Source organism: Bufo bufo, chromosome 1, assembly GCF_905171765.1.
Source record: "Bufo bufo chromosome 1, aBufBuf1.1, whole genome shotgun sequence".
Classification (NCBI taxonomy): Eukaryota; Metazoa; Chordata; class Amphibia; order Anura; family Bufonidae; genus Bufo; species Bufo bufo.
The window spans coordinates 438127615-438150980 of NC_053389.1; the positions used below are offsets into that span (position 1 = coordinate 438127615).

Here is a 23366-nt window from a genome sequence, read left to right on the forward strand (position 1 = left end):
TGAACGTATTTCCCAGTGCTGTCTTAATTGCTTATGGGACAAGAGAGAAAAAAAGAAAGGGGGTTAGTCGCCTGGCTCTCAAAATGAAGGTCAGGATACCTAACTCGCAGGGCGCCAAAGGTGTGGATCTGACACGGAAGAAAGATAGTTTCTTTCTATCTAAAAATATATTTTTACAATATTTGGATTAGTTGGTACAAGTAAAAAGGATAAGAACATAAGAAGGCTGCCAGTGGGATAAACCTAGCTAGGAAAATATACCTAGGCTAGAATAAGAACAAGAGAATGAAAACAGTCCTGCCGCTTGCGTTCCACTGACCGGAAGTGGGCGGAGACCAGGGCTTGACGTCACCCCTCCGTCGTCACATACAGACCCCCTTCAGATTAGAAGCTCGATCTATGTCTTTGTAGAGCTCCCTTTCTTCCCTAGGGTTAGACTGTGCTTATATATTTATTATTTATCCATTTTTTTTTTATGATTTAGCCCTAAGATTGTGAATGTTATATACCGGAAGTGATTTCACTTCCGGGTACGCTCTCTTAGCCGGCCGAGATGATATGGGACTTTAGTAGTCATACGGCATGAATCCGGGCACAATGTTAAGTATTTCAATGTAGCCAATCATTGTAACTATTGCATGAATTTGTTTGTTTTGTACTTTACTCATCTGTCGGCCCCCACTTCCGGTTTGCGTTCCATGCTGGAACGCATTGGTACACGCGGACCGGAAGTGACGCCTCACAATCTGCTTTTGGCGCCAAATTTGATTTAAAGAAGCCAGTTTGTCGCCTATTGTATATGCTCCTGATGAAGGGGATTTATATATCCCCGAAACGCGTTGGGCCTCCTTCTCAATCTTTCTCCTATAGTAGGAACATAATTGTTTTTTACAAAATTATAATTTTCTGCTTTTTGTTTTTTGCTTTCAGCATGACTCCAGATGTCCATAGTCATGAAGGGGGAGCTCACTCACTGAGGGTGAAATGTGTTAAAATTGGAGGAGAAATAATAGAATGGCTCACCCCCTATGGCTATGAAATATTTTTAAATTTGTTCACGCTTTGTTTACTGGTAAAAGCAGAATTGCGTTATGGATTCCGTTACCACGGACCATAATGCAGTTCTATGACAGAATACATAACGGAATGGCTTTAGAGGCATTCCGTTATTCATTTCATCATAATAGAAGTCTATGGGCTGCAAAATGGATTTCCGTTTCCGTTATGCAGGAGGGGACTCATCATCATCAGAGCATAATACATAGTCAGGACTTCTTACATTACACATCACACACAATGCTAACAGACATCAAAAGGGTTGTGCAGCCAATACATACTGATAACCTATCCGCAGGTCCGACTCCCAGCACCCCCACTGATCAGTTGTTTGAAGAGGAGGCGGTGCTCATACAAGCGCTGCTTCCTCTTCAAGATTACACTGTGCGTCGTCTTGCTTGCAGCGTCGGCCCAGTAATTACAACTTCTAGTTCCATTCAAGTGAATTGAACAAGCACTTGTAATTACACTGTGCCGCAGAGACTTCCGAGACAATGCGCAATGGAATCTTGAAGAGGAAGTAGCATTCACACTCACATGAGCGCCTCCTCTTTAAACAGCTGATCGGCAGGGGTGCCAGTAATTGGTCCTCCACCAATCAGATATTGATGACCTATCCTGAGGATCAGGCTCGGACTGGCCCACAGGGGTACAGGGGAATCCCCCGGTGGGCCCCTGGACAAAGTGGGCCCTAGTCTCCCACCCCCTGCACAAGTGGCACATAACACAGTAGACTTGCTGCACTCCATACATATAATCAGTGTACAGCACCTCAACCTGCCTATGTTCATATAAAACAGTTGATAGATTATTTATTATATTTGAATGTATCCGTATGGTGGGCCCCCAAAATATATTTTACTGGTGGGCCCTCGGTACCCCAGTCCGACACTGCAGAGGATAGGTCATCAATATGTACTGGCTGCACAACCCCTTTAAATCAACAGTGCATTCAGGGGAGAGGATTACAACCTGAAAAAGTTATATCTTGTTTATTGTGCTAGTAAGGCTTAGGGCACATTGCGTCTGAGACCTAAGTTTGCTGTACATGCCAGAAAAAGCTATTGATATACACATTAATGCCTCCCTGACATCCATCATATATGTAAAGCATGTTTCAGAGACAGTACCATAACCAGTGGGTAATGGCTATTTTACAGACAACTATTACAGACATTTAACCTCTCAGATGCCATGGGCAATTGCGACCATGGTATCTGAGAGGTCTCTCCGACGATCAAACGGCCCTCCCTGCTACGTGATAATGGGAAACAAACTGTTACTATGGCAGCCAGGAGCCCTGTGTCACTAAAACATAGGATTATTACCATAGACTGCAATACCATTTTATTGCAGTCTATAGTATAAGTGATATAATGACTGCATGTTCAAACCCCCAACAAATAGAGTTAAAAAAAATGTTTTTAAAAATATTAAAAAAAAAAAAAGAATTAAAAATTCAAATCACCTCCTTTCCCTATTTTACAAATAAAAATAGACAAAAACTATAAGTATCACATGTTCAAAAATGGTGTAACAGAAAAAAAAAATCTATATGCCCAAACTGATATTTTTGGTCACTTCGCCTCCCCCAAAAAATTGAATAAATGGTGATCAAGAAGTCATACATAACCCTAAATTGTATTAAAAAAATCTACAGGTTGCCCTGCAAACAAAAGGGCTTACAAAGCTCTATAAATTTTGGCTGTCGATGCTAAAAAAAAATATTTTCAAAGTTTTCTATAGTTTTTAAAGTAGTAATACATAACAAAAACTATAAATGTGGCATCACTATAATCGTACTGACCCACAGATTAAAGGAAACGTGTCATTTTTACCACACAGTGAATGCGGTGATAACACATTGGAGCCTTCTGTCAGAGGTGTATGTGTAGGACCTGTCAGATGGATGGCCAGAGTTGGCTATAAGAACTTATTGTAAGAATGGCAGGCTATCAGTGCCAGAAACAACTGGAATACATCAGCACTTTGTACTCTGCAATGGCGTGAAGTAGTTACATTACATTTCAGCATTACCTCATTTGGAATCTCTATTGATTCATTTATTTCACATTCTGCATCTGCAAGAAAAATGGTAGGACACTTTGAATACAGCGATGAAATACAAGACTGTCTAATGTAGTTAATTTGAAGGAAGAGTTGGTCAACAAAAGAAATGATAAAAAGGTGATTTCTGTACATGACTAGTTTACGATCTGACAACAAAACTTTCCCTATTACCTGCACCATTTTGTGTTCCTGACTACAGTCTTATGATGGCCACACATCTTGTTTAGCCTTCGGCCAAATACTAGTGCCTAATCCTACCATACACATGATCACCTGAGTGCCAGTGTATCTCCCTTGAGAAGAATAAAGATTCGGCAAGTTGAAATCCAACTTGCCAGTACTTTTTTCCACTGACATCTGCCACCGGGGTACCATCAGAAAACCAGCAAAAAGACTAGATGGTCAGTAGGTCCTGTTGTAATCATCTAATGTGTATGAGCACCTTTACATAGAAAAGCTAGTGGTATGTTATCAGTGTTGTTTGACATGATATTCCTACTCTTGAATGACTAATAAAAATGTAAAATAATAAGACTAGATCAGAGCATGGAAACAACAACACAATGTCGAATAAGTAACTGTGTTCTGCCTCACAAAACCTGCCTTCTAAGTTTAGATAGGTTAGATCTTGCCTTTTTTGGCTACTAACACTTGTGTCTTGGACCATGTTCTCACTTCACTGCATCACTTCTGCTGCTTAAAGGGGGTGGGTCATGCAACATATTCTACATTTTTAAACCAGCACCTGGATCTGAATACTTTTGTAATTGCATGTAATTAAAACATTATTATAGAAAGTAGCTATTCAATAAAATGTATTTTATTATGTTGGCTTGAAAAGCCTGTAACATCCTGTTATTTGATTGTTTCAGCTTATTATTATGTTGGCTTGAAAAGCCTGTAACATCCTGTTATTCTGATGCGGTCTATAGGACCAATGATCCCTTTAGGGGTCCCTAACTAGTATGTAAAAAAATCTTATCTTTATTTATTTAATTAAAGACATACAAACACAAAAGAAAAACAGTTTAAAATGATCAGGGTCCAGCAAGGTGGTAGTGGGTGATTTGTATTTTTACTGATTGCTCGGATGGCCTTCTATTTATTTGTTCATGTCTATCTGGTGCACTGCTTGGCGTGCATGACTGTTCATCCTATATATAATATTTAACTCTTAGGGGTAACCTTGATCGGCCACTATAATCAATCACTCTATCAACCTTTATATTTAGGTTGTGGAGTGTTGCTTTAATTGCTATATTGTTGTCCATCCACTTGGGGCTACTGTTTGTCGTAGCACCTCCGCCATTTTGTCGTAACTGTAGCACATTGCCTATGTGTCACAATTGTTGCGTTCAGTGGAAGCAGCTCATATAGACTATCACTTATAGTCCCTCAAATAGGGCCCTATTATTAGTAACAGTAAACTGTCTACTCAAATTCCTATTGAGTGCTGCACTGATCGCTATTCCACCCTGGGTGTGCCTCAGACTCCTATTGCTGTCTGCAGATTAAGGTCCCAAGTGTGCATTAGTGTAGATTATATGACCGATCAATTTAACCTAACGGATTCCTGCTATGACTACCTTACCAGATCGCTGTGCTACCTTAATAACTTGCTGACCCTGTCTAAAAAGCACGCTACACTATTACACCCCTCCCGACATGTTTCGCCACCTGCGTGGCTTCGTCAGGGGAAGTGGGGTATAGACGTGCGCGCGCTCACATTGACCTCCTCTTATGCGTCACATGATCCCGCCCATTTTTCCGGGATGGGCGGGATCATAAAGATAAGATTTTTTTACATACTAGTTAGGGACCCCTAAAGGGATCATTGGTCGTATAGACCGCATCTGTATTATATGAAATATCCCGAGGGACTTAAAATAAATCCTGTTATTCTGTAACATTCTGTTCTTCTGTAACATCCTGTTCTTCTGTAACATCCTGTTCTTCTGTAATATCCTGTTATTCTGTAACATCCTGTTCTTCTGTAACATCCTGTTATTCTGTACCATACTGTTCTTCTGTAACATCCTGTTATTCGGTACCATACTGTTCTTCTGTAACATCCTGTTCTTCTGTAACATCCTGTTCTTCTGTAACATCCTGTTATTCGGTACCATACTGTTATTCTGTAACATCCTGCTCTTCTGTAACATCCTGTTCTTCTGTAACATCCTGTTCTTCTGTACCATACTGTTATTCTGTAACATCCTGTTCTTCTGTAACATCCTGTTCTTCTGTACCATACTGTTATTCTGTAACATCCTGTTCTTCTGTAACATACTGTTCTTCTGTAACATCCTGTTCTTCTGTAATATCCTGTTATTCTGTAACATCCTGTTATTCTGTACCATACTGTTCTTCTGTAACATCCTGTTATTCTGTAACATCCTGTTATTCTGTGCCATACTGTTATTCTGTGCCATACTGTTATTCTGTACCATACTGTTCTTCTGTAACATCCTGTTCTTCTGTAACATCCTGTTATTCTGTGCCAAACTGTTATTCTGTAACATCCTGTTCTTCTGTAACATCCTGTTCTTCTTTAACATCCTGTTCTTCTGTAACATCCTGTTATTCTGTACCATAGTGTTATTCTGTAACATCCTGTTCTTCTGTAACATCCTGTTGTTCTGTAACATCCTGTTCTTCTGTAACATCCTGTTCTTCTGTACCATCCTGTTCTTCTGTAACATCCTGTTCTTCTGTAACATCCTGTTCTTCTGTAACATCCTGTTATTCTGTACCATACTGTTCTTCTGTAACATCCTGTTCTTCTGTAACATCCTGTTATTCGGTACCATACTGTTCTTCTGTAACATCCTGCTCTTCTGTAACATCCTGTTCTTCTGTAACATCCTGTTCTTCTGTAACATCCTGTTCTTCTGTACCATACTGTTATTCTGTAACATCCTGTTCTTCTGTAACATCCTGTTCTTCTGTAACATCCTGTTCTTCTGTACCATACTGTTATTCTGTAACATCCTGTTCTCCGATTGTTTCAGCTTATTATTCCGTTTTATTCTTCTTCTCCCCCCCCCTTTTTCTATACGCTACTCCTCCCACAGTTGTGGGGTTACAAACGCCAAACTTTCCACACTTCTTTCACCTATAGTGAGGTAAGTTGCTTGTGCTTTAATAAGCGATCCCACCCTCCGGGCCCCTGCGGCAGACCACCGAAGACCCCTTTTTTGCCATTGACTTTGACAGAGAAAATTTTCAAATCACTCCCACTCGCACAGTTTTGAAGCTACACTCCCCAAACTCGGAACACATATTGTTGGCGTCAACCCGAATAAAAGGGTAAATTTTGAGGGGACACCCAAAAGTGGGCGGAGCTAGCAACTGCCAATGAAAATTTAACTATTTTCTATACACTACTCCTCCCACAGTTTTAGGAGTACAATTACCAAACGTTGCACACTTGTTCAGCACATACCCGAATAGGTTGCTTGTGCTTTGTTAACCGATCCCACCCTCCAGGCCCCTGGGCCGGCCCCCCGAAGATGCCACTTTTTGTCATAGACTTTCATTGGAAAATTGTAAACTTTTGCCACTCGTACAGCTTTGAAGTTAAACTCACTAAAGTTTTCCATATTGACTTGAATGAGAAAATTTTAATTGCTTACATTCTCACATCGTGGGTGACCGGGGTTAAAATTTATAAAAAGTGGGCGGAGTCTATAACGGCCAATCAAATTTCAGCCATTTGTTTAAATGGGAAAATTTAAAACTGCCTCTGCTCTTAGACTGTTAATGGCAGGGTCCTCATACTTGGCACAGATGGTCACTGGAGGACTGGGATAAAAATTTTCAAAAGTGGGCGGGGCCAAAGACAACCAATCAGATTTATTTGATTGATTTAAATGGGAAAAACTAAAAATGCTGCCATTCTCACATTATTGATGTCATGGACCTCAAATATCACAAATGTGGTCATTGGGTGTTTCCACTTCAAAGTTAGAAAAAGTGGGTGGAGCCACCAACAGTAAATCAAATATTACCTTGTGCTATTTAATGGAAATATTTAAATTGCTGCCATTCTTATACTGTTAACGTGTGACGGAAATTCAAATTAAAAAAGTGGGCTGAGCCACAAACAACCAATCAGATTTTCCCTATTGACTTCAATGAGAAAATGTAAAAAGCTGTTATTCTTACAATATGAAAGCCAGAGTCTCCAAACTGGCACCATGGGTCACTGGGTGAGTGTGGTTAGAATTTAGGAAAAGTGCGTGGAGCCTTTAACAGCCAATCACATTTCAGCCATTCATTTTATATGGGAAAATTAAAATTAGTGCCACTCTTTGACTGTTAATGGCAGGGTTCTCAAATTTGGCACAGTCAGTCATTGGGTGACTTGGGTTCAAATTTCAAAAAGTGGGTGGAGCCACAAACAGCCAATCAGATTTCAAGCCAACATCCTGTGGTTTCTTAAGAAATGACACCATCTAGTTATTATTATTAGTTTTTTTTTGTTCATCTAACCAGTGGCGTACATAGAGAAGTAAGGGCCCCATAGCAAGGATCAAACCAGGCCCCCCACACAAGACAGAAGGGTTTCCGCCTAAACCCTTTCAATGATCCTTGGGCCATTTTTTCCACTGCCTCGTTTGCTAAAAGTTGTTTCTTTAGAGGGTAGAGCCCTGACCAAGTTTTTACCCCAGTAGAAGAGGAGATGATGCCAACTGGGCCCCCTCTTACCCTTGGCCCCATAACAGCCACCTTGTCTGCCGCTATGGTAGTTACGCCCCTGCATCTAACTGAGCTGGTCGAACATGCTTAGTTTAAATCTTCAACTGCCAGCTGTGGCAGTTACAAGGAGAGACCTGCATGTCATCCCCTGAAGACGCCGAATATACGGCGAAACATGTAGGGATGCAGGATTAAAGATTTTAGTTCAGGGATAACCAGGCAGGGACCCACTAGTGGGAAATTGTAATCAGACAGTGTGAGATTCAGAGACTCTTGCAAAGATTTGAGACTCAAGGGGTGGTACAATCCCGCCCTGACTAGTCTAATATAGACACACGTATAATGTAACAAACACATGGTTGATCCCGAACACTGATCTCCCTGAGGAATTTTAATTTGTGAGTTCCCAAGTGATAAGTGTATCTTAAAAAGTGATCAATAAGGATGTTATTTTATGTTTACTAGTCAGTGAGGATGCAATAGTCACGCTTAGGTCCAAGGGACCATTTAACCTCTTAGTACTGCAGGAGAAAGGACACACCGCCTGAGTTGCCAGGTTGAAGATAATCTAGCAGAGCAATTGGCGCAGTGAATGTGGAGATCTCTGGAACCATGTGAGATACAGGGCTGATTCTAGCTTTGTTAGAAAGGTATTGTCATTTTTTTGCGAAGTCTGATTTTCATTTTTTTACATCAATCATGGAATAACCCCTTTAATGGGTTGTCCACTCCTTTACTATTGATGGCCTATCATCAGGATAAGCTATCAATATCTGATCAGCGGAGTTACAACACCCCGCACCCCTGACAATCAGCTGTTCCATTGTGCAGTGGACAGAGCTTGTAATTCAGTGCTGCCTCTATTCACTTCAATGGGAGCAATGCGACAGTAAGCATCTCCATCCTCTACACAGTGGTCGGAAGAGTGTAGCTCCAACTTCTGTCACCATAGCTACTCTGAAAAAGCTAATTGGCGGGGGGTGGAGGGGTGTTTGACCCCCCACTGATCAGATATTGATGGCCTATTCTGAGGATAGGCCATCAATAGTAAAGGAGTAGACAACAGCTTTAATTTTGCTGTACCACAGCAGATGCTGAATTAAGGTAAATAAGATGTGTCTTGAAAAGTGTGTTTTTTAGGGCTTTCTGTCCTTTTTACCACTGTTTTTACATGCATTACATCTAAGCTATTTTCCATTAAAGTAGATCTTAGGACATGTGCTAGAACTGTTTCTTTAAATAGCAGCATTATAAACTACTTTTCACTCTAAAGTGTATTTTCATCAATTACTCTAGCTTCCATTTCTCCTTGGATTTATTTTTCAAATTTACCTCATTTGCAGTTTTCTCCTATCCCCCATGCTTGAATCCTACTTCCTGGTTTGTCAGGTGACTGCTGTCCTGTCATGCCTTAGGGCAGTGAAATGTGTTCTGACATTATCTGATCATGTGACACTAACCACGCCACTTGTTCCACCAACGAGGCCTTCTACGTCCTACATTACAATGTTCCTATACAGGATATAACCAACAACTTTAAATCTAAACTGATTTGCCATAGCGTGCAATGATAGGCTAATAACTTTTGAAAAAGGCAGTTTTGATAAATGGTGGTATTTGGAGAAGTGATCTAACAGTGATATGGGTTGGGCTTCAGTGGCACAACCCCTTTAAGTTTGGACTTACTATCACCTGGGAAGATTACGGTAGGTCATAAATGACAGGGGCCATACTTATACTGTGTATGTATATTTGTTGATCAGAAGAGCTCAACATTATTATACTGAAACAGCTGCTTGCCATTGTGCAACCCTTCTCATGTATCATAGGGAGATGAGACCCTACATGTCTCAGCTACTGATACAGGGAGGGTTTGGTGCACATTACAGCAACGTAGACTCAAGCAAAACGGACTTAAAAAATTTCCTCAAGATAAACTCCCTAAACCATCATAGCAATGTATAAAAACATATATAATACGCACATGGCTATAATAGTACTAGCTTTGTTCTAAATTTATCACATGGAAATGCTCAGCTGCCATTATGATATCCGTCTGCTCTCCACATCCATATGTCTGTTCCGCAAACTATAGAACATGTCCTATTCTGTTCTGCAAAATGCTTTCCGACCCACTGACGTAAATGGGAGAGATTTATCTAGACTGGCGTACCCATACGCCGGTTTTCATCTCCCTGCGCTGGCCTAATTTATTAAGAAGCAGAAGTCAGAAACTGAAGGCTATGCCAGCCAGGGGCTGGGGCAGACTTCAGCTATGACTTAGGCCAGTTTCTGACGTAAGTTATAGTAAATCTGGTGGACCGTGTGAAGCTCTGCCCCTTTCGATTAGCCCTGCCCATTTCCGCTTGCCACTTCGGAAAAGTGTCAAGAAGCCTAAAAAGTTGAAAATTATGGTGCACATATGGCGTGCACCATAATGTGCAACTTTTTAACGCCACAATAGTGGCATATGGGGGTTAGTACATATCCCTCAAAGGGTCTGCAAAATAAATGTGGATGGCACATGGATGGTATCAGTATTTTGCAGACTGTACATGAGGCCTTATACTACATTTTTCTAGCAAAATCCCACCAACATAAAACAGTGTTAATTAGTAATTTGTTTCATGAAATACATTTTATCAATGTACTGTATTTACAAGTAATAGGACTGAGGTAAAAATTAACAGCAGTTTTATGATGGTTTTCCCATCATAAGCATTGATGACAAAGATTAGATATGCCATAAATGTTCCATAGATCAGAACCCATACATTGAGACCCTGCTGATGTCTAGAAGTCAAGGACCCCATTCACTACCGGAGTTTTTTTTGGGGGGTTTTTGCGTTTTCATTTTTCTTCCCTATCTTCCTTAAGCCATACCCCATATGTATAGGTTTCGTATGTCTAACTAGTGTAAAAATAAATTTAAACTTTGAAAATACATATTTTTTTTTTTACATCACCATATTCTGACCCCCATAACTTTTTTATACGTATGTCTACTGAGCTGTGTCTGGGCTCATTTTTTGCAGGAAAATCTGTAGTTTTTATTGATATCATTTTTGAGTGTGTGTGACTTTTTGATCACATTTTATAAAAAAAAAAATTGGGTAAGAGAAGCAATGAAAGAATGGCATTTTTACCCTTTTTCTCATTACGCCATTCGCAGTATTGGAAAATGTTTTTTATATTTTAATAGTACAGGTGTTTTCAGTAGAGGTGATACCCATGGTGTTTATATTTGTTATTTAGGTATTTTTTTTATACAGAAAGGGGGGTGATTTAAACTTTTTTGTAATGATTTTGAAGCTCATATTTGAGCCTATAAATTCATTTTTTTTATTTTTTATTTTGTACAATCAGTTTTTTGTTTTTTTATTGAGTTTGACTGTCGATTGCTCATTTCCTATGTTGGCCTGCCATCTGGTAGCCAAAATAAAAATTGCAGCATGAATACTATAAACCTCGTCAGCGAGGCTCATAGTATTCAGAGCAACTACCGACAGCCCCATTGGCCACAGGTTTCTGATCACAGCATCTAAAGCCTTTAAGCAATACTGCCGGTCACGGTAATTAGCTGCAGGTCTCCAGCGGGCACATCGGTACAGCACTGGTAGCCAATGGGTTAAAGGGCATCTGTCAGCAGATTACTACCTATGAAGCTGGCTGACCTGTTGCATGTGCACTTGGCAGCTTAAAGCATATGTGTTGGTCTCATGTTCATATGTGCCCGCATTGCTGAGAAAAATTATGTTTTAATATATCCAATTGAGGCTTTAGGAGCAACAGGGGCATTACCGTTACACCTAGAGACTTGGCTTTCTCTGCAACTGCCATGACCTCCCCACTTTAATTGACAGGGTCAGGCGGTGTAAACATCATCACACCTGTCCCCTGTCCCTGGAGAGGACACGTCAGCTGCAGAGAGGGCAGAGCCTGTAGGTGTAATGTCCCTGTTGCTCCTAGAGGCTCATTTGCATATATTAAAACTTCATTTTTCTCAGCAATGCGGACACATATGAACATGGGGCCAACACAAATGCCTTCAGCTGCCAAGTGCACATGTAACAAGTCAGCCAGTTTCATAGGTACAAATCTACTGACAGATGTTTTTATATATATATATATATATATATATATATGCAAGCAATGGAAATAACTATGTTAATTCAAAGGTAGATAGTAATTCAAAGAAGTGGTTACCCTGTAAAGGTGGTTCTGATCCGAGACCCCCAAGCATGACGCTGTTGACATTCCACATGCCAGGAATGTAGCACTGCTTCTGTTCTCTAAGATCAGCAATCTTTTTGTCCCGTTGCCTATATAAAATATGTTGAATATATGTTATTAGCACTGAGCACACAATGATTTTCCTGTGAATAAAATAAATGCAGCCCTGTTATGAACCCCCACTGTATCTGGCAAATTAATTTGGCATGGGGAATGCAGAAGAGAAAACAACTAAAACGCTACAATCTAAAAGCTTTCCTTTGTTCCACAGGGGTTTTTAATTAACACAAAGTACAAATGTTCTGAACAATCTCAGCCCTGTGGATGTATTAAAAAAGAAAAACCTTTCAGCTGCTGCTATAAAGTGTTCCCATCTGATTAGTAAAGGCTCGGCGGTATAAATAATATTACTCCAGCAGGATAAATCAATCTGCCTTTGAAAGCAAAGCATTACAAATCAGAGTCCCAGTAGTCAACAATCAACGATGTGACAAGAGTCTGTAAAAGACAAGGCAGGAAAAAGAAATGGTTCTGGGGTATCACATATTAGCCATAGTCCATTCACAGAGGTATTTCTTTCTTCCCCTCAGAGACAGGAAATGCTAAAGTGAGTTGTAACAATAATCCGTTGTAGATGCCACTTCAATCCAGAAATTTAAAGGGAAGGTATCATTTATATTTTCTATTATGAATTAAAACCAGATTCTGAAATATATTCTGTTTTTCTAATCTGTTTTAATTTTATGATTCGCTGGAATATGACACCAATGTCAGATAGGTGTGGGTCCCAGAGGTGGGACCTGCACCTATCTCTAGAATAGGGCCCCCGAAGTGAATGAGGGCACACCCCCTATTTACTTGTAAGGGAGTTCTGAAACTAGCCGAGTGCCAGCTCAGCTATTTCCGGAACTCCGAGAGAGGTGAACGGAGAGGTGGCTGTGCATGTGCTTTGCGTTCTCCATTCACTTTTATGGGAATGGAGAGGGCCGAGCTCACTTGCTTGGCTATTTTCGGAACTACCATAAAAGTGAATGGAGAGCACACCGTGCGCTTTGGAGGCCCCAATCTAGAGATAGGTGTGGGTCCCAGATGTGGGACACACACCTATCTGACATGTTTGAAACATTAGCTGAATGTGTGTGAGCACACTCCATGGCTGACATGTACCCTCATGATCTACAGAACCACAATGTTACAGACAATGGTTGTGGAACCACCTTGCCAACCAATAGATTTGGCTTAGGCTAAACCTAAGGGCGTTATCTTGGTGGCTCCCTGGTGTCACTCTTTAACCGCTATGCAGAGATCTTGTCTTCTCTGCAGGGAACACACCTGGCTACTAACTCTTGGAGTAGCCTCTGTATGATTGGGCTGCTGGCCTACGGGATAGGGACACGGTGCGTGGCATGGAGGGATCAGGCAAACTCATAGTCAATAACAGGCTGAGGTGAGGGTGGGCAAAGTTTGTGTGAAATAGTTCAAAGGTAAGGTAGGTGGCACGGGATCTTTACAGGGAACAGGCATGTGTCAGGTCAGGCGGCAGGGAAAGGCAGAATCCAGGAATCAAGCAGTATACAAGAAGACACATAGATTATAGTATCTTTGCAGGATCTAGCAATCTAGAGGAACCTATTGCTCAGGCAAGGGTGGAATGTTGCCCATACCGGCCCAGGAGTGCATGACAGCAGCGGCTACAAACCGCTATTGTAACACACAAATTATCCTGGAAAAGGTCATGTGGTTCCATACAAATAATACTTGAGTTCCTCAATGAAGTGCTATGGAATAATAATTTACACTTTAATAATCTACTTCCTGTGCTTATTTTCCCCTGAGATCTTAACAAGTCAAAGGATACCTCAAACATTAGTAAACATCCAATAAGATTTTCTGACTTGAAAAGCTGACATTGAAGTTTGTGATCTTGGACTACCTTGCTCTCAGGGATCACCATCACTGCGTGAGTTCTAAGTAATGCCAAATGGCTAGGGGCAACTGACAGATTAGACAGTACTGCCTTACATTTACCACAATTTTGCATAATTTATGGACATTTAAACAGGAAAACCACAATTTTTGTGTTGTCTTGTAAAACATGAGAAATGTGGTGTTTTTGTCTATAAACATATATTGCATATTGCTTCTGGTCAGCATCTGTACTGGACATCTATGTTAGAGGTGACAAATGACCATATAGATAAAGCTTAAATTAACCTTGAACACCATGTTTGTTTTTTAATCTAATTATGTTACGACTTACAGTTAAATAGTACAATTCTAGAAGGAGCTATGGAGCTCTACTGTTCATAGATTGATATAAATATATAAAAACAGTATGCAGTAAATTCTCACTAGTAATTTTTGGAAAATCTTAATTATTCTCGGGGTTCTTTGGCCTTTTTTCAGTTAGGGTAAAAAGCATTTTTCAGCCATGTCACCAACAGGTGAAATTAAAAACATTACAAACCTTTTCCTTTCTTCCCTCTTTATTTTTGCTGTAATTTTAGCCTGCTCTTCATCCTCAGAATCACTGTTATACAGATGGTATACCACCTTCAAGTAATCCACATCCTGAAAAAAAAAAACTCAAAAGTTCATATATGTAGTGCTGAACGAACTGTGCCGGCTCCATGCACTGCAGTACAGGTCCTACACCAGTGTGCAGGAGCCCTAAATCTACAGTTCCTCCAAATTGGCATCTAATATATAAAGCTGAGTGTATGTATGTGTGTGTGTGTGTCCGCTAAAGGAATCCGCACCGTCGCATTTACAATCACAAAATTTTGCGCGATCGCCTCCTGTGACTCGGGCAACGTCATAGACTTATGTTTTGAGTGGAAATTTTCACTCCGCACTTTCCAATTATTTGCCAAAAAATACGCTTAGTAACCTAACCGCCAAACTACAGGAGCCATTGTCTGTTGTGGCAGTTAGCCTGGATATTCATCAGGTTGTGTATATAGCAACCAATAACAGCTCAGCTTCTATTTTGCTACAGGTCATTAATATGAGCTCTGATTGGTTGCTATAGGCAACGAAGGACATTCTTAGTATAAGACAGCTTATGCGTGAGTTAATATGATTTCCATTGCGACGCTTAGCCAACATTGTGGTAGAGGCTGATGTAGTGTATACTAATTCTGTGGGGTTTTATATACTGTCAATTAAAGACAATAACCCCCGCTGTGGAGGTCTTTGTTAGGGGGGCAGGTGGGGTGTTGTGGAGGTCACTGTTAGGGCTCTTTCACACGAGCATTGTGGAGGTCACATTTGTGGAGGTCACATTTTAAGGAGGCACTGTGGGGGGGTTAGTGTTTAGGGGTGGGGTGCTGTAGAGGTCACTGTTATGGGGGATGCTGTCGATATCTTTTAACGACGCACATTAAATAAAATAGATGAAATATACCCGTGCGACAGCCGGGTCCTTCTGCTAGCAATTTATATAGTCGAAATCTCAGTCCATGTACGAACAGCACAAGATGTGCCAACTGAATTCAGAGCATCTTACTACAAATTCGTTTTTAGTCAGACTAACATATGTAATGCAAGTCTCTGCCCCATGTGTTTAAAATACAATCAATGTAGTGATCAGACAGCATATAACAATATATTACTTGTGTACCCTGTAAGTCATCTACTTATATCTAATGTATGCATAGATTTTACAGGTACAACTAGTCCATCCCTTAGGGCTCATGCACACGAACGTATTTTCTTTCCGTGTCCGTTCCGGGTTTTTTTGCGGACTGTATGCGGAACCATTCACTTCAATGGGTCCACAAAAAAAACGGAAGTTACTCTGTGTGCATTCCGTTTCCGTATTTCCGTTCCGCAAAAAAATAGAACATGTCCTATTATTGTCCGCATTACGGACAAGGATAGTAGTGTTCTATGAAGGGCCAGCTTTTCCGTTCCACAAAATACAGAATGCACACGGATGTCATCCGCATTTTTTGCGGACCGCAAAATGCATATGGTTGTGTGCATGAGGCCTTATGTGTCTCTATAGGTCCTGCCTCCCTGACCACAGTTATCTTGGGCTCTTCTGAGACTTTAAAAGCTTTACTAAAACTTTTCTGCATACCTGTATAGATAGGTATTTCATGTAGTCATCAGTGTTAACAATGGACTTCCACCAAACAAGCCAGGAATTGCAAATTCTGGAAGCATCTTTGTCAGGAGGTATGTGCTGAACCACACTTAATACCAGAAGAGAAGGAACATAATTAGACATGAGAAGAGATGAACATAGAAGACCCTTCTGCTGCATGTGTTATCCTATTAATAGCCACAGCTGCATTCACTATTGCAGACTACTGAGCTCAACTCTCTCAGCCTAACCTGCTTGTTCAGTGACTGTAGTGATTTGCATTTCAGAAGATGCTGTCTTAACACTAGGCACTGTACAGCCATCAGATGTAGGGGAAATAGTTTTTTCTCGAAAATGCATTGAAACAGAGTGCTTATAAAATGTTAGTTAAAGAGGACCTGTCTCCACTCCTGACATGCCTGTTTTAGTAGCTTCATGCATTCTCCATGTAATAATAATTCTAGAGCATCTATTTTTAAGGCTCTATGTTGTTCTATTCCTTTATTATTTCTACTAGAAGTTATGAATTAATTACTAGCAGTCTGCAGTAAAGGTACAGAGGGGAGGTAACCAGTTGGGGTGGGGTGGGGGTGTACCTGCACAGTCTGAAAATGGTAGCACTGATCGGATAGACTAAGTTTGTGCAGGTAAACACCCCCAACTGGTTACCACCCATCTGTACCCTTACTGCAGACTGCTAGCAATTCAGTCATAACGTCTAGTAGAAATAATAAAGGAATAGCACAACATACAGACGTAAGAATAGATGCTCCAGAATTGTTATTACATGGGGAATGCATGAAGCTATTAAAACAGGCATGTAAGGAGAGATGAAAGGTCCTCTTTAAAGTCTATGTACACCTTTGGGGGGAACTTTTTTTATTGCATTATACTTATTTTGAGCTAAAAATCATTTCTTCAATTGGTCTTTATTACCAATATGGGATGCTTTTTTTCTGTACAGAGCTGAGATGCTCTACTAGCTGTGGATTTTCTGTCTTTTCCATCATCTGAGGAGCAGGCAGAGGACTCCTTATCTCTGCTCTCACATTAAAAACACTCATTATAGCTCATTCCTTATCTTACTGATACGAATGTGGCCTAAAGGGTAACTGTCATATTTTTTTTAATTTGCTAGTTTATAGAGCTAGGCATCTATATCTGAGTTAGTCTGTCAATGATTGTCAAAATATCTGTAATTACCTTATAATTCCAGCTTTCATTAATGTCCTCTGTCCCTTTCCACTGCTCCCTTAAAAGACCGTTGCTAGGGCTTGTCTGTCTTCCCTTTAGTGTAAACAGAAGACAGAAGGTTGGTTCTTTACACTGCATGCCTGCATTAGGCTTCAGAGTGAGGAGGCGTGCCTCTCAGTAACCCAATCTGATTGGCTGCCAGGGAGCTGCTGGCTACAGCAAGTGTGTATAGGAAGTGAGGGAAAGCAGTTTTGGCCTCAGAGAACTGGCAGAGGAGCCATCTTGAGAAGGTTCTCATATTGTAAATGTTTAAACAGCCGTAACTAAAAGAAAAACTCAAGGAAAACAGTAGTATGTGAAGAAACTAAAGATTGCTTTATGCATAATGCTGCTGCAGCAGTAACATATGCTAAAATTGTTTTTTTTTTTTTATGCAAACATGACAGTTACCCTTTAAATAAGTGTTCATGACCTCTCAGTAGTTTAGCGATAAGGCTTATTAGATGACCTGCACAAAGTGAAAGTAGCAGTCACACAGTTAGAAAAACAGTTAACTCTTTCTGACTGAACAGCTCAATATTTTTAATAGAGGCAATTGGAAATATGATTTTTAGCCCAAAAAAAGTTAAATGCAATCAAAAAAAATTATTGACTCCAAAGGTGTACATAGCCTTTAAGGCTTTGTTCATACAGTCCTGATCAAAAGTTTAAGACCACTTGAAAAATGGCAAAAAATCATATTCAGCATGGCTGGATCTTAACAAGGTTCCAAGTAGAGCTTCAAAATGCAGTAAGAAGAAATGGGAGTGAGACAAAACATTTTTTGAGCATTCAATTTAATGAAAACAACGAATAAACTAAAACAGGCTGTTTTTCAGCTGATCAAAAGTTTAGGACCACACCTCCAAAAAAAAACGAAACCCCCCCCAAAACAGAAATCCAACTTCCAAACATGAACTCAGTAATGAGTAGCTCCGCCGTTATTGTTTATCACTTCCAAAATTAGTTTCGGCGTGCTTGATGCAAGCGTTTCCATGAGGTGAGTGGGAACATTTCTCCAAGTGGTGAAGACTGCCGCACGAAGGCCATCTACTGTCTGGAACTGTTGTCCATTTTTGTAAACTTCCCTTGCCATCCATCCCCAAAGGTTTTCAATTGGATTTAGATCAGGGGAACACGCAGGATGGGCCAAAAGAGTGAGGTTATTCTCCTGGAAGAAGTCCCTTGTCCTGCGGGCATTGTGTACTGTAGCGTTGTCCTGTTGAAAAACCCAGTCGTTACCACACAGACGAGGGCCCTCAGTCATGAGGAATGCTCTCTGCAACATCAGGACATAGCCAGCGGCCGTTTGATGCCCCTGCACTTCCTGAAGCTCCATTGTTCCACTGAAGGAAAAAGCACCCCAGACCATTATGGCGCCCCCTCCACTGTGGCGCGTAGAAAACATCTCAGGTGGGATCTGCTTGTCATGCCAGTAACGTTGGAAACCATCAGGACCATCAAGGTTAAATTTTTTCTCATCAGAGAATAAAACTTTCTTCCACCTTTGAATGTCCCATGTTTGGTGCTCTCTTGCAAAGTCCAAACGAGCAGTTTTGTGGCGTTCAAGGAGACGAGGTCTTTGAAGACGTTTTTTGTTTTGGAAGCCCTTCAGTCTCAGATGCCGTCTGATGGTTATGGGGCTGCAGTCAGCACCAGTAAGGCCCTTAATTTGGGCCAAGGATCGTCCAGTGTCTTGACGGACAGCCAATTGGATCCTCCGGCTCAGTGCTGATGAAATTTTTCTGGGTCTTGCACTTGACTTTTTTGTTCCATAACCCTCAGGATCATTTAAGAAATTCCAAATGACTGTCTTACTGCGTCCCACCTCAGCAGCGATGGCGCACTGTGAGAGACCCTGCTTATGCAGTTCAACACGTTCAAAAAGGGAGAGTTTTTTTGTCTTTGCCATCACAACGTGTGACTACCCGACAGAAAATGACAATGAATCCACATCTTTGCACAGATTTGGCCTTTTAAAGGCATGTGGTCCTAAAATTTGGATCAGCTGAAAAACAGCCTGTTTCAGTTTAATCGTTATTTTCAATTAATTGAATGCATCAAAAAATGTTTTGTCTCACTCTCATTTCTTCTTGTTGCATGTTGAAGCTCTACTTCACATTTTTCAAGTGGTCTTAAACTTTTAATCACGACTGTATCCCATTTATAATGTACATTTAGCAAGTATGCTGGAAAAGCTCCCATTGCATGTGCTAGTCTGGGTGCTGAGACCTTCACCGATTGCTAAAGTATAGGGACAGAAGCATTCAGCTGAGTATTAGGCCCTTTGATTCTGCATGGGTCTCCTCAGAGAGCAGAACAAGTGGTGAATGGGCTCAAAGACAATCTACGTATTCGTACACCACTTGCTTAGCTCTCCGAGACCCCTACGGTTATAAAACTGATAGCTATACATTAATTATAGTCTGCTCCTTGAATATCAGGAGAAATCTTTCAAGTCATACTTTACCTTTCACACTTATCACTGAAACCAAGTGAGTCCAGTTCCTTGTTAATGATACGCTGGCTTGTCTTCTTTGTCAGTGTTGAGGAAGCTGCACATACGGAGATATCCACCTTTGTTGCATAAGGTTGAAAGTCTAAATCCTTAAATTTAAAATACAGAACATGACAGATCGGCTTGGCACCCACAGAACCTGCACTCTGGAGGTAGACGGAGGGAAACGTGGCAATACCTCAAACAAAACAGTTATTAACCTTGTTAGAAAAATGATACTAGATGTTTAAAGGCTCGGGGGTTGTCCAGGACAGGAAATCTGTCACAAGTTTTGTGGTGCCCTAATTGGGAAATCACCAGTGCTCCAGAGCCACCAGTCTTTGTTGCTGTTCTGCAATGGTGACTTTCTGATCACTGCAGCAATAACGTGTGGGTGGTCGCAACATCATCACTGCAGAACATCCATCAGTGGGAGCACTGAAGTGATGGTGGGCTTTCCAGGTAATACTTATTTTGTTATTTTGGACCTGAACAACCCCTTTTACTTTGCACCTCACCGAGGGCAGCATAATGTAGTGATAGACCCACTGTGATGGCATTCAGTACTTTTATAATACTGACCTGCCAAACCCTACAGCATTTGCTGCAAAAGAGAGGAGTCCGATGAAAGAAACCTGTAAATCATCGTTCGGAGGTGGGGGAGGGTGGGGCAGTAAGCAGCAGTAAACTCGTCTCCCTTGCAGTGCTGGTGTGCACTGCTGTCTTTGGCAGGTCAGTATTATAAAAGTACTGAAGACCATCACAGCAGTGAAAGACCACTGCAGTCAACAGGTCTGTCCCTACATTATGCAGCATAGTGCAGCTGACAGGTTCCCTTTAAGGTGGACACAAACATTAAAGGTGAAGATGGATCAGGAATGTTGAATTTCAACATGGCGTATCTTATGTTCTCACGGGACATATGCCTCTGCTAGAGGTGTCCCTCTCCACATAGAGAACATACACATACATGTGCATGGGGGGTTTGGAGGAATAGTTATTGGAAAAACGCTCAGCTATCTAAGGTGTATGGCCACGGTTCCTCAAGGGTAAGAAAGACAATGTTAAAGTTACTTGTGTGCACCCAGCCTTGAATTAAATATTTAACAATCTTATTGATGTGCCCACACTATTCAATATGAACAGTAATCTACTAAATAAATTTGCTTTGTTCTTTTTAGGCAAAGGCTTTTGGAAATGTACAGTCGTGGCCAAAAGTTTTGAGAATTACATAAATATTGGAAATTGGAAAAGTTGCTGATGCTAAATTCAAAGTCCTGTATGTAGAGGTAGTATCTCAGAGGGCCTGAACCTCTCTAGGCTCGCAGTAAATATATATTTTCACAAAATAGCTGTATTTCAAATGGCTGAATCAAACCCCTGTATGTATAGGGGGATCTTGCAGTACGCAGCCCTGCAGGGTGAGCGAGTGTGAGGTCACGGTTAATAGGCAGAACAAGGGTTGCTCTTGGTACTCACAGTTCATAGAAGACCCTGGGCAGGCGTACAGCAGTGATGGAGAGGCTGGCACATGAATCCTCTGGGGCACTCTCTGTGTATAAGTTTTTATAATAGCAATTTTCATATACTCCAGAATGTTATGAAGAGTGATCAGATTAATTGCATAGTCCTTCTTTGCCATGAAAATTAACTTAATCCCAAAAAAAACTTTCCACTGCATTTCATTGCTGTCCTTAAAGGACCTGCTGAGATCATTTCAGTAATCGTCTTGTTAACTCAGGTGAGAATGTTGACGAGCACAAGGCTGGAGATCATTATGTCAGGCTGATTGGGTTAAAATGGCAGACTTGACATGTTAAAAGGAGGGTGATGCTTGAAATCATTGTTCTTCCATTGTTAACCATGGTGACCTGCAAAGAAACGCGTGCAGCCATCATTGCGTTGCATAAAAATGGCTTCACAGGCAAGGATATTGTGGTTACTAAGATTGCACCTCAATCAACAATTTATAGGATCATCAAGAACTTCAAGGAAAGAGGTTCAATTCTTGTTAAGAAGGCTTCAGGGCGTCCAAGAAAGTCCAGCAAGCGCCAGGATCGTCTCCTAAAGAGGATTCAGCTGCGGGATCGGAGTGCCACCAGTGCAGAGCTTGCTCAGGAATGGCAGCAGGCAGGTGTGAGCGCATCTGCACGCACAGTGAGGCGAAGACTTTTGGAAGATGGCCTGGTGTCAAGAAGGCCAGCAAAGAAGCCACTTCTCTCCAAAAAAAACATCAGGGACAGATTGATCTTCTGCAGAAAGTATGGTGAATGGACTGTTGAGGACTGGGGCAAAGTCATATTCTCCGATGAAGCCTCTTTCCGATTGTTTGGGGCATCTGGAAAAAGGCTTGTCCGGAGAAGAAAAGGTGAGCGCTACCATCAGTCCTGTGTCATGCCAACAGTAAAGCATCCTGAGACCATTCATGTGTGGGGTTGCTTCTCATCCAAGGGAGTGGGCTCACTCACAATTTTGCCCAAAAACACAGCCATGAATAAAGAATGGTACCAAAACACCCTCCAACAGCAACTTCTTCCAACAATCCAACAACAGTTTGGTGAAGAACAATGCATCTTCCAGCACGATGGCCTGGAAACTCCCCAGATCTTAATCCCATTGAGAACTTGTGGTCAATCCTCAAGAGGCGGGTGGACAAACAAAAACTCACTAATTCTGACAAACTCCAAGAAGTGATTATGAAAGAATGGGTTGCTATCAGTCAGGAATTGGCCCAGAAGTTGATTGAGAGCATGCCCAGTCGAATTGCAGAGGTCCTGAAAAAGAAGGGCCAACACTGCAAATACTGACTCTTTGCATAAATGTCATGTAATTGTCGATAAAAGCCTTTGAAACTTATGAAGTGCGTGTAATAATATTTCACTACATTACAGAAACAACTGAAACAAAGATCTAAAAGCAGTTTAGCAGCAAACTTTGTGAAAACTAATATTTGTGTCATTCTCAAAACTTTTGGCCACGACTGTACATAAAATAGGCATTTTCATGCTGTTCTAAAGCAGGTGGAATTTGAGATCTCAACGCTTAGAGGCATGGATAAACTACACTTGTTTTCTGATGTTTCTTCAGTCATATAACATGTGAATGAAATACCTGGTCAAACCTCAGGTGATCTGTCGAAATATTCTTAGCTAATTCTGTATAAACTTCTTGAAGTTCTTGTCCAACATACAGGTTTTTGTCCAACCTCTTCACAGTAGTGGCCTCAATCTGTAACAGAAAACTCTATTTTCAACCTTTTAAGATTACAAATTGGAAACCTATGATTCTTTTTCATCAGTGTAATGAGCCTGTTTTTCTTGTGTGAATAAATCGAAAATGAATTTTGACAAGTGGAAGTGCTCCCAGTGAGGAACCATAAGTGGACCTTGGAACAGCGTGCAGATTTTAGAAGCAGAGACGTGGGAACAAGAGTAGGAAACATGGTGCATATGTATGAATGTCCCTGTCAGTTTTACATGAACACAA

At 41.0% G+C, this 23366-nt stretch overlaps 1 protein-coding gene across 1 annotated transcript in view; it reads right to left on the reverse strand.

The window, feature by feature from the left end:
• The window catches only part of CCDC87 (coiled-coil domain containing 87), a 77747-nt gene that overhangs the window by 16014 nt on the left and 38367 nt on the right, over nt 1-23366 (reverse strand). Inside the window, exons 12-17 of the mRNA XM_040407026.1 lie at nt 22992-23108; nt 19854-19990; nt 16145-16259; nt 14528-14631; nt 12034-12149; nt 3094-3137 (exon numbers count right to left, since the gene is read on the reverse strand). Coding sequence (XP_040262960.1) covers nt 3094-3137; nt 12034-12149; nt 14528-14631; nt 16145-16259; nt 19854-19990; nt 22992-23108 — 633 coding nt within the window. The remainder of the gene's footprint in view (nt 1-3093; nt 3138-12033; nt 12150-14527; nt 14632-16144; nt 16260-19853; nt 19991-22991; nt 23109-23366) is intronic.